This window comes from Lepidochelys kempii, chromosome 28 (assembly GCF_965140285.1).
Source record: "Lepidochelys kempii isolate rLepKem1 chromosome 28, rLepKem1.hap1, whole genome shotgun sequence".
Taxonomy (NCBI): domain Eukaryota; kingdom Metazoa; phylum Chordata; order Testudines; family Cheloniidae; genus Lepidochelys; species Lepidochelys kempii.
In genome coordinates this window covers 2,957,042-2,970,895 of record NC_136407.1, presented here as the reverse complement: position 1 = coordinate 2,970,895, position 13,854 = coordinate 2,957,042, and the positions used below count along the sequence as shown (strand labels likewise).

At 58.6% G+C, this 13,854-nt stretch overlaps 1 protein-coding gene across 1 annotated transcript in view; it reads right to left on the bottom strand.

Annotated features, from left to right (window-relative positions):
- Positions 1-2,250, bottom strand: part of LOC140904143 (hydroperoxide isomerase ALOXE3-like) — a 21,869-nt gene extending 19,619 nt beyond the window's left edge. Inside the window, exons 1-3 of the mRNA XM_073326455.2 lie at positions 2,104-2,250; positions 638-842; positions 2-83 (exon numbers count right to left, since the gene is read on the bottom strand). Of these exons, the coding sequence (XP_073182556.2) occupies positions 2-83; positions 638-842; positions 2,104-2,250 (434 nt within the window). The remainder of the gene's footprint in view (position 1; positions 84-637; positions 843-2,103) is intronic.
- Between the last annotated feature and the right edge of the window lie 11,604 nt (positions 2,251-13,854).

Here is a 13,854-nt window from a genome sequence, read left to right as displayed (position 1 = left end):
CCTATATCTTTCCTGTTGCAGCGTCAGCTCCTCGCGGCGGTACTTCTGGAGCAGGTAGTGGGAGTCGCCACTAGGGATTTGGGCTGGAGAGAGGAGAGCGGGACTATGAAATCTGACCACGCCCTGCAGTGTGGGACGTATCCCAGACCCCTCTGACCTGACAGGGCTCCCTCTTGCCGACCGTCTAGCTTCCCGTCTAACCCTTCTCTTTATCCCCATCTATCTTGCCATCCATCCATCCCCCGCCCCACACCCATCTAGCAAACTAGCTAATCGCTACGGCTCTTTTCTTCTCTTCTCACTTTTCAGGAAAACAAATAAATTACCTCTGCTCCGTTGCTGACCCCTCTCACAGCTCGGTGGCAGACAGCTGTAAATTGACCCCAATTGACTAAGGCAGGTGATGCCGGTTGAAGTGTGTCCACAGGCAAGTTTAAGGGTCCACACCCACGTAAGTAAACTTGATTTAACATCGTCCAAGTGAGTTAAGTGTACATCAGGTATCCTGGGCAGTGGGTTTCTCCTGGAGGGGACCGCTAGCCCCAGGGCCTGGTAGGAATCCAGCAGCCACAGAGATGCACGAGTGGCAAGAAGAAAGGGAACCCAGGAGTCCAGGCGCACCCGCAGTGGGTCATACCTGTGCTTTCCACCAGCTCCACGGTGCAGTAGCCCTGAATCCACCGGTAGCAGGGGAAGCGGTAGGTGTCTCCCTCGGGGGACGTCACCCGGACCGCATTGCAGTACCACGTGCTCTCGGGGAACACGGAATAGGGCTCCTTGTGGAGCCGGATCAGCAAGATCGGCCCCAGGGCTCGCTCACTGGGCACCTCGTACTCCCGCACCTGGGGGAGACAGAGCACGGGGAGGGTTCGAGCCCCGGGCACGGAGCCTGCGTGCCCGGCCACTCGGGATGGACAGCGTTGCACGGGCAGATCTGCGGGTACAGCGCCTTCTTCGCCGTCGCTGGATCCCCAGCTGGAGTCAATGGGTGTCTCTCCATTGCAATCAACGGGGCCAGATCCTCAGCCCCTTGAAACCCAGTGGGGGATCTGGCCCCATGGACGCCCATGGAGAGACGCCCACTGACACCGGCTGGGGGTTTGGCCCCCATTGAGACCAGCTCTTTGGCCCACTGAACTGTAATCCCCCATTGCCATTTCATCCAAGTGACTCAAACATGGAGAGTGTTTATTGACCAGATCCTCAGCTCGTGTAAATAATTGTGCCAGGCGCTGCCCAGACCCCGACCAAGATCAGGGCCCCGTTGTGCCAGGCACTGTCCAGACCCTGACTGAGATCAGGTCCCCATTGTATCAGGCGCTGCCCAGACCCTGATCGAGATCAGGGCCCCATTGGCCCCATTGTCCCAGGCGCTGCCCAGACCCCGATCGAGATCAGGGCCCCTTTGTGCCAGGCGCTGTCCATACCCCGACCTAGATCAGAGCCCCTTTATGCCAGGCGCTGCCCAGACCCTGACTGAGATCAGGTCCCCATTGTACCAGGCGCTGCCCAGACCTACAAGTAGAGACCATCCCAGGCCTAGACCCCCAGTGCTAGGTGAGGGTGCAGCCCGAAGACCACAGCTGGTACAGTTCAGCCTTGCAGGCCGCTGACGCTCCCGTGGAAATCCCCAGCATCCAGGCTGCAGCCCCCCTCACTCTCCCCACTGCGGGGCAGGGGTCCGAGGAAGGGCTGGGGCCTCCCCTCCCAGCGCACAGCACAGGGATTCCATCTGGAGCTCCCACCCCGCCCCGTCAGGCTGGCATGAGGGCACCCCAGCACTGCCTCCCCCCCTGCTCCCGGCAGCTGCATGTGAGTGAGTCAGCCTGGTCTGGCCCGGCGTCAACCAGGCTCCGATGGAGACGGGAGATCCCGCTCCTCTCGTTTGAGGACTCGAGCGCCGCCTGAACCCAAAGGCAGGGTCATTCTCTCTCATTGTACCCCCAGGGAAACTGAGGCACGACCGCTGGCCTCTGGGGGCAGAGCCATAAATAGAACCCAGGGGTCCTGAGCCCCAACCAGGCCCTCAAACTATTGCTCCTCTCTTCCTGAATGGATCTCCGCCCCTGCCCCCCCGCAGAAGGAATCCCATAAAATACTCACTGATCCCGGCTGAAAGTCCAACCCGTATCGGTCCAGCACATGCTTGGGGCTTTCCCCGTCGATGCCCACCAGGGTGATGGAGATGGTGTCAAAAGTGCCAGCCAGGGAGCCCTGGCCGGTGGACACCTGGACTTTGTAGAGGGCCATCAGGGATGGGCTGGGGGCCGGGCTGCTCCCAGGCAATGAGGGGGCTCCTGGCTCCAAGGGGCGGATAGTCTGGGGAGCCCGTCCCGACGGTGCAGCTGGGAGTTCTCGCTCGCGGGGAGCTGGCTGGGTGACCTCTGCTTATTCACCGGCTGCCTTGGGACGGAGGCCAAGCGGGAGTGGAGGAGGCGGGGAATGCAGCGCCCCCAGGCTGAGCCCCGCCTGGCTCTTCCACATCACCCCACACCTCGCTGCACCCGTGATGAGGGCCATGCCCTGAGCACAGCGGGGTGGGCGGGGCCAGCTGGTACACGGCAGTGCCCAGAGAGCTTCCATGGGGCGCTCCAGAGCCTAGGGCTTGCCACAGACTGGGGGATGGATCGATAGAGTCATACAAGCCGGGGGGGGGGCGGGGGGGTCTGATCTCAGCTGGGGTCTGGGCAGCACCTGGCACGACGGGGCCCTGATCTCGGTCCGGGGGTTGCCAACTTTCTAATCCTGCAAAACCGAACACCCTAGCCCTGCCCTGGCGCCCCGCCCCCTGCCCCACCCCTTCCAGGGGCCCTGCCCCCCCCCCCCACTCACTACATTCTCCGTTCCTCAGTGGCTCTCTCTCCCTCACTCACTTTCACTGGGCTGGGGCAGGGGGTTGGGGTGCGGGAGGGGGTGAGGGCTCCGGCTGGGGGTGCAGGCTCTGGGGTGGGCCTGGGGATGAGGGGATTGGGGTGCAGCAGAGGGCTCTAGGCTGGGGGGTGTGACAGAGGGGTTCAGGGTGTGGGAGGGGGCTGTGGGCTGAGGAAGGGGGTTGGGGTGCAGGGGGAGTGAGGGCTCCAGCTGGGGGGGCAGGCTCCAGGATGGGCCTGGGCATGAGGGGATTGGGGTGCAGGAGGAGGCTCCAGGTATTGGGGGGCTAAGGGCTGGGCAGGGGTTGTGGCTCAGGGTTGGTCTTACCTCTGGTGGCTCCCGGTCCGCGTCGCAGGGGGGCTAAGGCAGCCTAGTCCCTACATGTCCTGGCACCGCAGGTCCGGCTCCTAGGCGGGGAGGCCAGGAGGATCCGTGCACTGCTCTCTCCTGCAGCCACTGCCCCACCAGCTCCCATTAGCTGTGGTTCCCGGCCAATAGGAGTATGGAGCTGGTGCTCAGGGTGGGGGCAGCGCATGGAGCCCCCGGTCCTCCCACCTAGGAGCCGGACCAGCTGGCTGTTCCCGAGCGCAGCGCGGTGCCAGGACACGTAGGGACTAGCCTGCCTTAGCCCCACTGCAACGCTGACTGGACTTTTAACGGCCTGGTCAGCCATGCTGACTGGAGCCGCCAGGATCCCTTCTCGACCCTCTGTTCCGGTCGAAAATCGGACACCTGGCAACCCTCCATGGGTCTGGGCAGTGCCCCCTGCCTCCCAACCCTGCTCCCCAACCCTCCTGCTCCCCCATCCCTGCCCCCCATCCCCCATCCCCTCTGTTCCCCCATCCCTGCTCCTCAAACCCCATCCCCGCTACCCCCAGCCCTGCCCCCCAGCCCCCATCTCCACTACCCCCATCCTTGTCCCCCAACCCCCATCCCCTCTGTTCCCCCATCCCTGCCCCCCAGCCCCTCTGTTCCCCATTCCCTGCCCCTCAACCCCCATCCCCTCTGTTCCCCCATCCCCGCTCCCCAACCCTGCCCTCCAAACCCCATAGCATCATTGAAGTGTAGGCCTGGAAGGGACGTCACTAGGTCATCTGGTCCTGTTCCCTGCGCTCCAGGCAGGGCGAAACACCGTAATAACAAACCATCCCTGCTCCCCAACCCCCTGCAGCACCCCACCCTTGCTCCCCAGCCCCCTGTCTCAGTTCGTCACCAGAGCAGGACAGGTCGGTCCAGCTGTGCACTGTGGCTGCACGTCTGTCCTGCAGTGGTTGCTCCGGCCTCTCCCCAGAGGCAGACGCTTCTTTCTTGTCGTAATAACAGACCTGGTGCCCAGTGGTTGTGTGACCTGGGCCCTGTTGCTCAATGCTCCCCTGGACTGAGCTCTGATGCCAGGGTGATGGGCGTGGAAGAAACACCTACAAATAGACAGGAAGAGCGGGTTTGGGGAGCAGGGATGAGGGTGGAGGGGGAAGGAAGGGGGTGCAGGAGAGAAAAACGGGGGTGCTGTGGGTTGTGGAACAGGGCTAGGGTGCAGGGATGGGTTTGGGGAGCAGGGGAGAAGGAAGGCGGTGTTGTGGCTTTGGAGAGCAGGGATGAGGTTGGAAGGCGAAAGAAGGGGCCCAGGGGTTTGGGGAGCAGGGGAGAAGAAACGGGGTGTTGTGGGTTGGGGGGCAGGGTTGGGGGGCAGGGGTTTGGGGAGCAGGGATGGATTTGGAGGGGGAAGAAAGGGGGTGCAGGGGTTTGGGGATCAGGGAAGAAGAAAGGGGGTAAAAGGTTTATTGGAGGACAGGAACACGGTCCAAAACCAGGGCCCCCTCAGTCAGGTCCACCTTGGGGAGTGGGGAGCCCAGACCCCGGCCCTGGGTCTCCCTCTGTTTCCCCAGCCAGCTCCAAACTGAAACTCACCAGCCCCTCCTCTGGCCTTTGTCTCTTTCCTGAGCCAGGAGGCCACCTGATCTCTTTGTTCTCCAGCCCCTTCAATTGGCACCTTGCAGGAGAGGGGCCCAAGCCATCAGTTGCCAGGGGACAGGGTGTCAGCCATTCTCTGTGCAGACAGCATCACACCTGCCCTCTCGGGCTCTGCAACAATCACACACCCTTATCCCACCACCTAGATACTTATGTAATGCATAGGGGAAACTGAGGCACCCCCACAATATTCAGAGGAAACATTAAGAACAGTCCCGCTTCGTCACATCTCTCCCCCCCTTCAAGACTGAACTGAGCGGGGTCACTTTAGCCGGTGACCTGGGGAAGTTCGACCCCACCAACGTTCCCATGGATGCCCCAGCATCTCTCCTGTTCCTTAGAATCATAGAATCATAGAATATCAGGGTTGGAAGGGACCCCAGAAGGTCATCTAGTCCAACCCCCTGCTCGAAGCAGGACCAATTCCCAGTTAAATCATCCCAGCCAGGGCTTTGTCAAGCCTGACCTTAAAAACCTCTAAGGAAGGAGATTCTACCACCTCCCTAGGTAACGCATTCCAGTGTTTCACCACCCTCCTAGTGAAAAAGTTTTTCCTAATATCCAACCTAAACCTCCCCCACCGCAACTTGAGACCATTACTCCTCGTTCTGTCATCTGCTACCATTGAGAACAGTCTAGATCCATCCTCTTTGGAACCCCCTTTCAGGTAGTTGAAAGCAGCTATCAAATCCCCCCTCATTCTTCTCTTCTGCAGACTAAACAATCCCAGCTCCCTCAGCCTCTCCTCATAAGTCATGTGTTCCAGACCCCTAATCATTTTTGTTGCCCTTCGCTGGACTCTCTCCAATTTATCCACATCCTTCTTGTAGTGTGGGGCCCAAAACTGGACATAGTACTCCAGATGAGGCCTCACCAATGTCGAATAGAGGGGAACGATCACGTCCCTCGATCTGCTCGCTATGCCCCTACGTATACATCCCAAAATGCCATTGGCCTTCTTGGCAACAAGGGCACACTGCTGACTCATATCCAGCTTCTCGTCCACTGTCACCCCTAGGTCCTTTTCCGCAGAACTGCTGCCGAGCCATTCGGTCCCTAGTCTGTAGCGGTGCATTGGGTTCTTCCGTCCTAAGTGCAGGACCCTGCACTTATCCTTATTGAACCTCATGGTGGGGGTTACACCAGGCCCTTCCTGTTTCACGCCCTCCCTTAGGTCGGCTGTACCTGATGGCACTCGCAGGCCGCATGTGGGGAGGTTTATGCGGCCCGTGCCCTTTTGCCACCCCCGGGGTTCAAACTGGGATCGGGTCTTCTCCCAGCGCCCCAGTCTGGAGGGCTGCAATTCAGGCTCTCTGGGTTAAGAGCCCCCCTCTTCACCATGGCCACCCTCTGGCCACGTGTCTCTGTCACCCGCGGCATCAGCCCCTTTCATTGGATGCAGCCACATAGGGGCAGGGGGGTCAGGATACACAGTAAAGAGTCGCCCCAATGGATACGGCTGCAGCTTCTTAAGGGCCTGCCCCATGGCCAGGCATTTCTTCTCTCCGGTCGCATGGCTCTGCTCCAGGGGCAGCAGCTTCTTGCTCGGGTACCCGGAGGGGTGTCTCTCCCGCTTAGCATCGGCCTACATCAGCACCGTGCCCAGCCCTGCGTCAGAGGTGTCAGTGAACACTGAAAAGGGCTTGCACGGTCCGGGTTTACCAGATTTACCGGGCCCTGGATTAGAGCCTCCTTCAGCGCCCGGAAAGCCTCCTGGCACTGCTCGGTCCAGACCACCTCGTCTGGCTTCCCCTTCTTACATAGCTCAGTGATGGGGGCAGCTAGGGAGCTGAAGTGGGGTACAAACCCCTAGTAGTACCCCGCCATCCCGATAAAGGCCTGGACCTGTTTCTTGGTCTGGGGAAAGGGCCAGTCTCTGATCCTCTCCACCTTGGCCAGCTCTGGGCTTGGGCAGCCGCATCCCCTGGGGATGGCCCAGGTACGACACCTCTGCCATCCCCACCTTACACCTTCCAGCTTTTACCGTCAGTCCTGCCTCCTTCAGGCCCCTCTTCACCTGGGACACGTGTTCCTCCCAGGTCTGGCTAAAGACCCAGATGTCATCAATGGACGCCACGGCCAAGTTCTCCATCCCCACCAGTAACCGATCTACCCGGCGCTGGGAGGTGGCCGATGCCCCCTTGGGCTCGAAAGGCAGGACCGGGAACTCACAGAGCCCCAAAGGGCTGGTGAAGGCAGATTTCAACCTGGCATCTGGGTCCAAAGGCACCTACCAGTCGCCCTTGATGAGATCCCTAGTAGAGAGGTAATGAGCCCCCCCAAAGCTCGTCTAGAATCTCACCAGGCCTAGGCCTGGGGTAGGCATCGGACACGGTGATGGCATTAAGCTTCCGATAGTCCCCACAGAACCAGATTGACCCGTCTTTCTTGGGGACCCACCCCACAGGTGAAGCTCATTGGGTGTTGAACGGCTGGATCACCTCTAAAACCAGCATGTCCTTGACCTCTCTCTCCAGGCTCTGGGCTGTTTTCCCAGTGACTCTGAATGGGGGACACCTGATGGGAGCACTGGCTCGCACCTCAGGGGAGAGATCCACCAGGGGGTCTTCCCACTTCTCCTCCTGACTGGCCCTTACTAGGTCCAGGGGTCCCCTAACTCTCCTCCCATCCAGCAGCTCGAAAGGGAAAAACCTGGTGGATTCCTGGGGCACGTCCCCGTACCACAAGTGGGGCAGGTCCTTGTTCCCATCCTGCAGATGCTGATTCATAAAAGTCCTCTGCATCATCCCCAGGGCCCCATAAACTCTCTCCACCAGCCCGTGGGACAGAGGGTGACACGCCGAGGCCCAGGTGGGCCAGACCCCCCATTTCTCCCACCAGCCCCGTAGCAGGGCTGACAGGACAGTGGACTCCTGGTCTGTAAGGACCTCGCTGGGGACCCCCTGCCATGGTGTCTGCCTCGGTGAAGGACAGAGCACTCGCCTCTGGGTAGCGAGATCCATCGCCACAAGGACGTATTTCTTCCCCAACCGGGTCGCCTTGCTGAGGGGCCCCATAATCAGGGCCGGTGCAACCACTAGGCGAACGAGGGGGGCTGTCCCGGCGTCCCCGGGCGATGCTCTGGACCTGCTCCCGACGAAGCCAGTCAGGATTCTGGGGAAGTCTCCTCTCTGGGAGCAGACTGTCTGCAGGACACCCAGCTCACACGGCTTCCACCTTCCTGGGTCTGACCTCGGAGCATTCAGCCTCCTCTGCCCCTCCATGCGCTTCCCACAGCGAGTCCGCCCAGGCGGGCTCCTGGGGAAGCCAGAGGGTCCTGCCCCCCAACTCCGCAGTCAGACGTGACTCTCAGCCAGCCAGTAAAACAGGTTTATCAGACGACAGGAACATGGTCTAACACAGAGCTTGTAGGTGCAAAGAACAGGACCCCTCAGCTGGGTCCATTCTGGGGGGCATACACCCTTGTCCCACCACCTAGATACTTAAGAACTGCACAGGGGAAACTGAGGCACCTCCACACTATTCAGAGGAAACATTAAGAACGGTCCCACTTCATCACAGGTGCCAAAAAGCGGTGCCCTGGCTCGGCAGGGAGGAGCCGCCTTCCGGAGGCCCCGGAGAGCCAGAGTGTCGGCTTGCAGGGGCGGCGAGCCCCAGCCATGGAGGAGACGGCACAATGCAGGGGGGCAGCATGCAAAGGCCGCAGCGCCGCTAGTGGGAAGCAGCCGCACCCCCCGCCCCTCCTGCCCAGGCTGGGGCCTGGCTTTCCCCCTCTCATCCCCCTGGGGGCTCCTGCAGCGGATGCCCCTCCCGGAGCAGGCTCAGGGCTCCGCGGTTCACATGCCCGGGGGCCGCAGAGCCCGAGCGTGGTGAGGTTAGCTGGGGGGTGCACGGGGGCTGGCGCATAAATGCGTATTTAGGGTTCTTCAGTAACTTGATATCCCATCACATTGCATTTTTGGCCTTTTGTGTTTTGTGTCCGAAAAGCAGATTCTGTGTCCACCATTGAAAATCTTGGTTACCTTCCAGAACAATGGTACAGAATTCAGAAGAAGCCCTAGATCATAGCTTATCTGGCAAGATGGGAATACTCTTCAGATTTCAGATAAAAAGAGACCAGTTACAGGGTTGAGGAGTAAATATAAAGTATTTTCATGTGTTTATCCAAAGTGAGTTTGTTTCTACTTCGACCAGCACACCTTTAAAGAAGTCTTGTTTTACTCACTTTAACCTTGTTAAAAACTCACAAAGAAAGAGAACGACTTTGACAGTTGAGGCTGGGGAAACACCTTTAAAGAAGTCTTGTTTTACTCACTTTAACCTTGTTAAAAACTCACAAAGAAAGAGAACGACTTTGACAGTTGCGGCTGGGGAAACCCCCTTTTTTATTTTTCCCCATTTCTGCCTTTGGAGGTTCTGTTACTCAAATCTTGGCACAGCAAATTGAAAGTCAGGTGAGAGTGAGAGGATCCTGTTCCCCTATGCTGTAGGGTGGGACTCTGCCTTATTCCTAGTGATCAGAGATGGTTTGAAGGAGAGAGTGACTTACAAAGTCAAAGGAAAAACAATGAACTCGTACCAACGAAGCCACCAAGTAGTTCGGGTTCCAGAGGATGGGGAGAGAGAAAGCCATTTTTTATCTCAGAGATAAAGAGCCTAGATTTTCATGAAAGTTTCTGACAGTCAGATGAGCAATGAACTGAGTGGGATTTGTCAACTGCAAAGTTGATTCTTGGTAGGCTATGCCAAGGGACTTTACTTATTAATTTGGATTCCATTCTAAAAGAAACATTCCCACAGCCGTCCGCCCCGCTGACAACCTGCCCCGTTGTTTGCCTAGGCACCTGTTGTATCCGGTCTTTAGACTGTAAACACCTGGGGACGATCATTTACTATGTATCAATTTCGTTCCGAGCACAATGGGGCCCCAACTTGGTGGACGCCTCTGGCACTGTAAATCTCCAACGTTAATATTTCTAAAACACGGCGCCCTGGGAATTGTACTCCAGCCCCCACGCGACAGGCATTGAAGCATGTGAGTCACTTTAAACAGAGCAGGACGGCTCCCGTGGTTGAAGTTATGCCCGTTCTTCGGTGCTGTCTTCTCTAATCGTCAGCTCGTAGACGCAATGGCATTTGATGTGCTCTTTAACCATAAACTGACAGATCTGGGTTGTCCTGCACCCTAGGACCCATAGGATGTGATTGCAAGGGGTCCTGCTTCAGGGACTCACTCTGGGGACCCTTGGTGCACAAATTCCCTCAAAAGGTGCTGGACTCCAGACTTGGTCATGTTCCCCTTACACCTTTCTCCACAGTGGTTGCAAATATGGTAGCCTGTCCTCTAGGGATGGTGGGCCATGCACACGCCCTATCCCTGCTCGCTGGAGTTCCTGGGGGGCAATGTGCCTATTCCATTGAAACTGAGGCATAGGGGTGTCAGGTTGGCCCAAGGATATGTCTAGGAAAGAGCTAGCTCTTCTAGATGTTCCTCTGAGGTGCCTCGCAAGGGAGGAGAATTTGGGCGTTGCAGGAATTCGGAGGAAAAGCTGGGAATCGAACAAGGGTCTGCTCACTCCCCGGCACGTGACTCCCACACAAGACCTTCCTTCGTAGTGGCAGGTATGATTTATATGATGAGAGAAAAAGATTTATACCCCGACAATAAAATATCCCCTCTGCCCTTGTATTGTATGATTGTATTCGTTACTGATCATTAAGAAATATCGTTTTAATAATCAAGAGGTAACCGGTGCAGTTAGAGCTATAAAGGCTCGTTGGGATTTGCCCCTCAATGAACTGATGTGCGGGGTGGGGATGGGGGGCGCAAGGTGGAAGTTTCGCCTGGGGTGCAAAATATCCTTGCACCGGCCCTGCCCACTATGTCCATGGACCCCTTCTGGAAAGGCTCCTCTGTGATGGGCAGGGGTTTCAAGGGGGCTTCACCCTTATCCCGGGCCTTTCCCCCCTCCCCCGGCAGGGGTCGCGGGACCTGCCGGGCCGCGTCCCAGACTCCGGGCCTGTCACAGTTCTGCAGCAGCTGCTGCCGGGGACGCTGGATCCCCTGGTGTCCCGAGAGAGGGACATGGTGGGCCAGGTACCACAGCCTGCGGGGGTACTTCTGGGGCACCATCGGCTGCCTCCTGATCCCCCACAGTTCTACTTCCCCTTGGGGAGCCCCTTCCCGGTACAGGAACCCCTTCTCCCGCGGGGATCTGTCCCTGCAGCCTTCCCCAAGGGGGTTTGCAGCCTGCGGCCAGCACGTTCCCTCAGCTCCTCCAAGGAGGATCCTTCTGCAGCTTGGTCTGGGATTCAGCTGGTGGGGGAGGGAGGGAGACCTGTTCCCTCTCGCTGGCTGCGCCTGGGGTCACAGCCCCGCTGAGCCCTGTCCCTGGTCGCTCCCTCCCTGCTGTGGGATCACTTCCCAGCAGCGCCTCTGGGCAAGGCAAACCTGGTTGGCAGCCGACCTGCCCTGCCTGTGGGTCCCCCCACTCAGCTGGGGTCTTATCTCCCCCCTTGCTCAGCGCTGCCCCAGTGGGGGCAGGCAGCGAGCTCTCTGCTCTCCTTACAGCATCAGAGCCAGCAGGAGCCCCCTCTCCGGTGTTCAGGGGGGCAGGGAGCATCTCTCTGACCCACCCAGCCCCAGGGTCTGGTTACAGGCAGGCAGGTATCCTGAGCCTAGCCGCTCCTCCCCCCTGCCAGCCAGGTCATCTGCATTTTCACTGACCATTTCCCTCTCCACCGATTGGTTCCCTGGGTTCAAATTCAAACCCTTGGCCGTTACAGGAGCAGGGCCTGGATGCTATCCCGAAGAGACACAGTCACCCCCCAACAGGGTCTCACAGCCGATACCCTGGAGAGCCCCAACGACCAGCCAGCCCCACCTTTCCTGGGTCTGCACAAGGATCTGGGCCATAGGCAGGGCGAGGGGCTTTGTCCCTGGGACCTTCACCCAGCTCACACAGCCCCTCAGCATCTGGTTGGGCTGCACCATCCGGGGCCTGACAATAGTTCTCTCTGTCCCAGCATCTCGCCACCCCAGGAATGTCTCCCCATTGACCATCACCTTCCACTCCCACTGGGGGTCCGAGGGTCCTGGCCCCAGGAGACTCCACACAGACATATAGGTTGGGGTCAGGAGTGGGAGCCTGTCCACTTCCCCACCCATCTGGATGACGGAGTCTGTGGCCTTGGGACCCAGCAAGGGAGCTAGACACCTGGGCTTTTCTGCAGGGTCCCCCTGGTTCAAATCTCCAGCCTGCTCAAAGGCAGTGGGGTGGCATCCACATCCCCCACCCCCCGTCCTTAACCAGGGGCAGCAATTTAGTCTCAAGGTTCCCTGCGGAACTGGCCCCCCGGGGTCTATCCCCACTCACCCCGGGGAGGTCCCCTAGGCCTCTCCACCCCCCCACCGCCAGTTCATGCTGCTGCTGCAGCTTTTTCTCGGGCTCTCACTGTCTCTAACAGTCCTCTTGCTCTCTCGGACTCAGCTCCAATCCCGTCCGTCTCTGATCCCCCGATGGGGAACCCGATCGTGAAGACCCCCGTCTGGTCGGGGACAGGAGTCTTGAGGATGCCTGGCTCCCACTCCAGCTGCTCCCAGATCCTGCTATAGCCCCATTTGGGGTCAGGAATCTGCTCCTTAGAGCGGTCATCCTCCTCCAGCTGCACGATTAACTGTGCTTTGGTGAACTTCAAATGTGTAACCCTCTCTTTTTGCACAGGGTTACAATGTCCTTCTTAAGGAGACGGTGACAGGCCATCACTCCGCTCTTCCCATGTTGCTGTGGACTCACAGGCCTGTGTGCTCTCAGCTCCCCACGGTTTCCCTAGTGTGCCAGCCCTTCTCCAGGTCACCACCTCTCTCCCAGGATTGAGCCACAGATTTCACCGCCCCGAGACTGCTCACCGCAGTCCCCAGGGGGACCCCATTACTGCAACAGTCCTTCTCGCTGGTCTCTGCCCCTCCGTGTGCTTCCCACAGCGAGTCCACCCCGGCGGGGTCTGGGGAAGACAGAGGGTCCTGCCCCCCACCTCCGCAGTCAGACGTGACTCTCAGTCAGCCAGTAAAACAGAAGGTTTATTAGATGACAGGAACATGGTCTAACATGGAGCTTGTAGGTACAGAGAACACGACCCCTCAGTCAGGTCCATCTTTGGGGGCAGGGAGGCCAGAGCCCGGGTCTGGTCCTCCCTTGCTTTCCCCAGCCAGCTCCAAACTGACACCCCCTCCAGCCCCTCCTCTGGCCTTTGTCTCTTTTTTGGGCCAGGAGGCCACCTGATCTCTTTGTTCTCCAACCCCTTCAGCTCACACCTTGCAGGGGAGGGGGCCCAGGCCATCACTTGCCAGGAGATGGGGTGCCGGCCATTCTCTGTCTAGACAGTCTGCCACTGGCCCTCTAGGGCTCTGCAACAATCACACAGCTTATCCCAGCACCTAGATACTTAAGAAGTGCCTAGGGGAAACTGAGGCACCCCCACAGAGTTCAGAGAGAACATTAAGAACAGTCCCACTTTGTCCCAGGTTGGTCCTGCTTTGAGCAGGGGGTTGGACTAGATGACCTCCTGAGGTCCCTTCCAACCCTCATCTTCTGTGATTCTATGGAAGTGTGTCGCTCATGGGAAATCTTATAACCAAGAGTTTGGTGTGGATGGTAAACCCTAGGAAAACCGGCGACATGCCTGATGTTTGGGACATGCCAGCCGTGGCCTCCAGGAAGCCCTGTGACTAGACTGCTGCTCAGCTTGCACCTGTGAACAAGCTTAAACCTTGTCCCAGCAGAGAAACCCTAATACGCCTGGTCTGCTGTGTGGACGGGGAAACTGAGGCCCGCCACCTCATGACATGGGTGAACATCCGTAGCAAGTGGTCACCAGCTAAAGAAATGCAATGCTTAACAATGCCCGGAGACAAGGAGAGGTTTTCGAGCAAAAGGCACGCACCTTGTACCTGGAGAGCTGAATCTTGACGCTGCGTCTGAATTCCAAATGTCTTTGCCGCTGAGCGAGACCCACAACGTCGGTTTCCATCCAGGCAGCACCTTGTGCAGG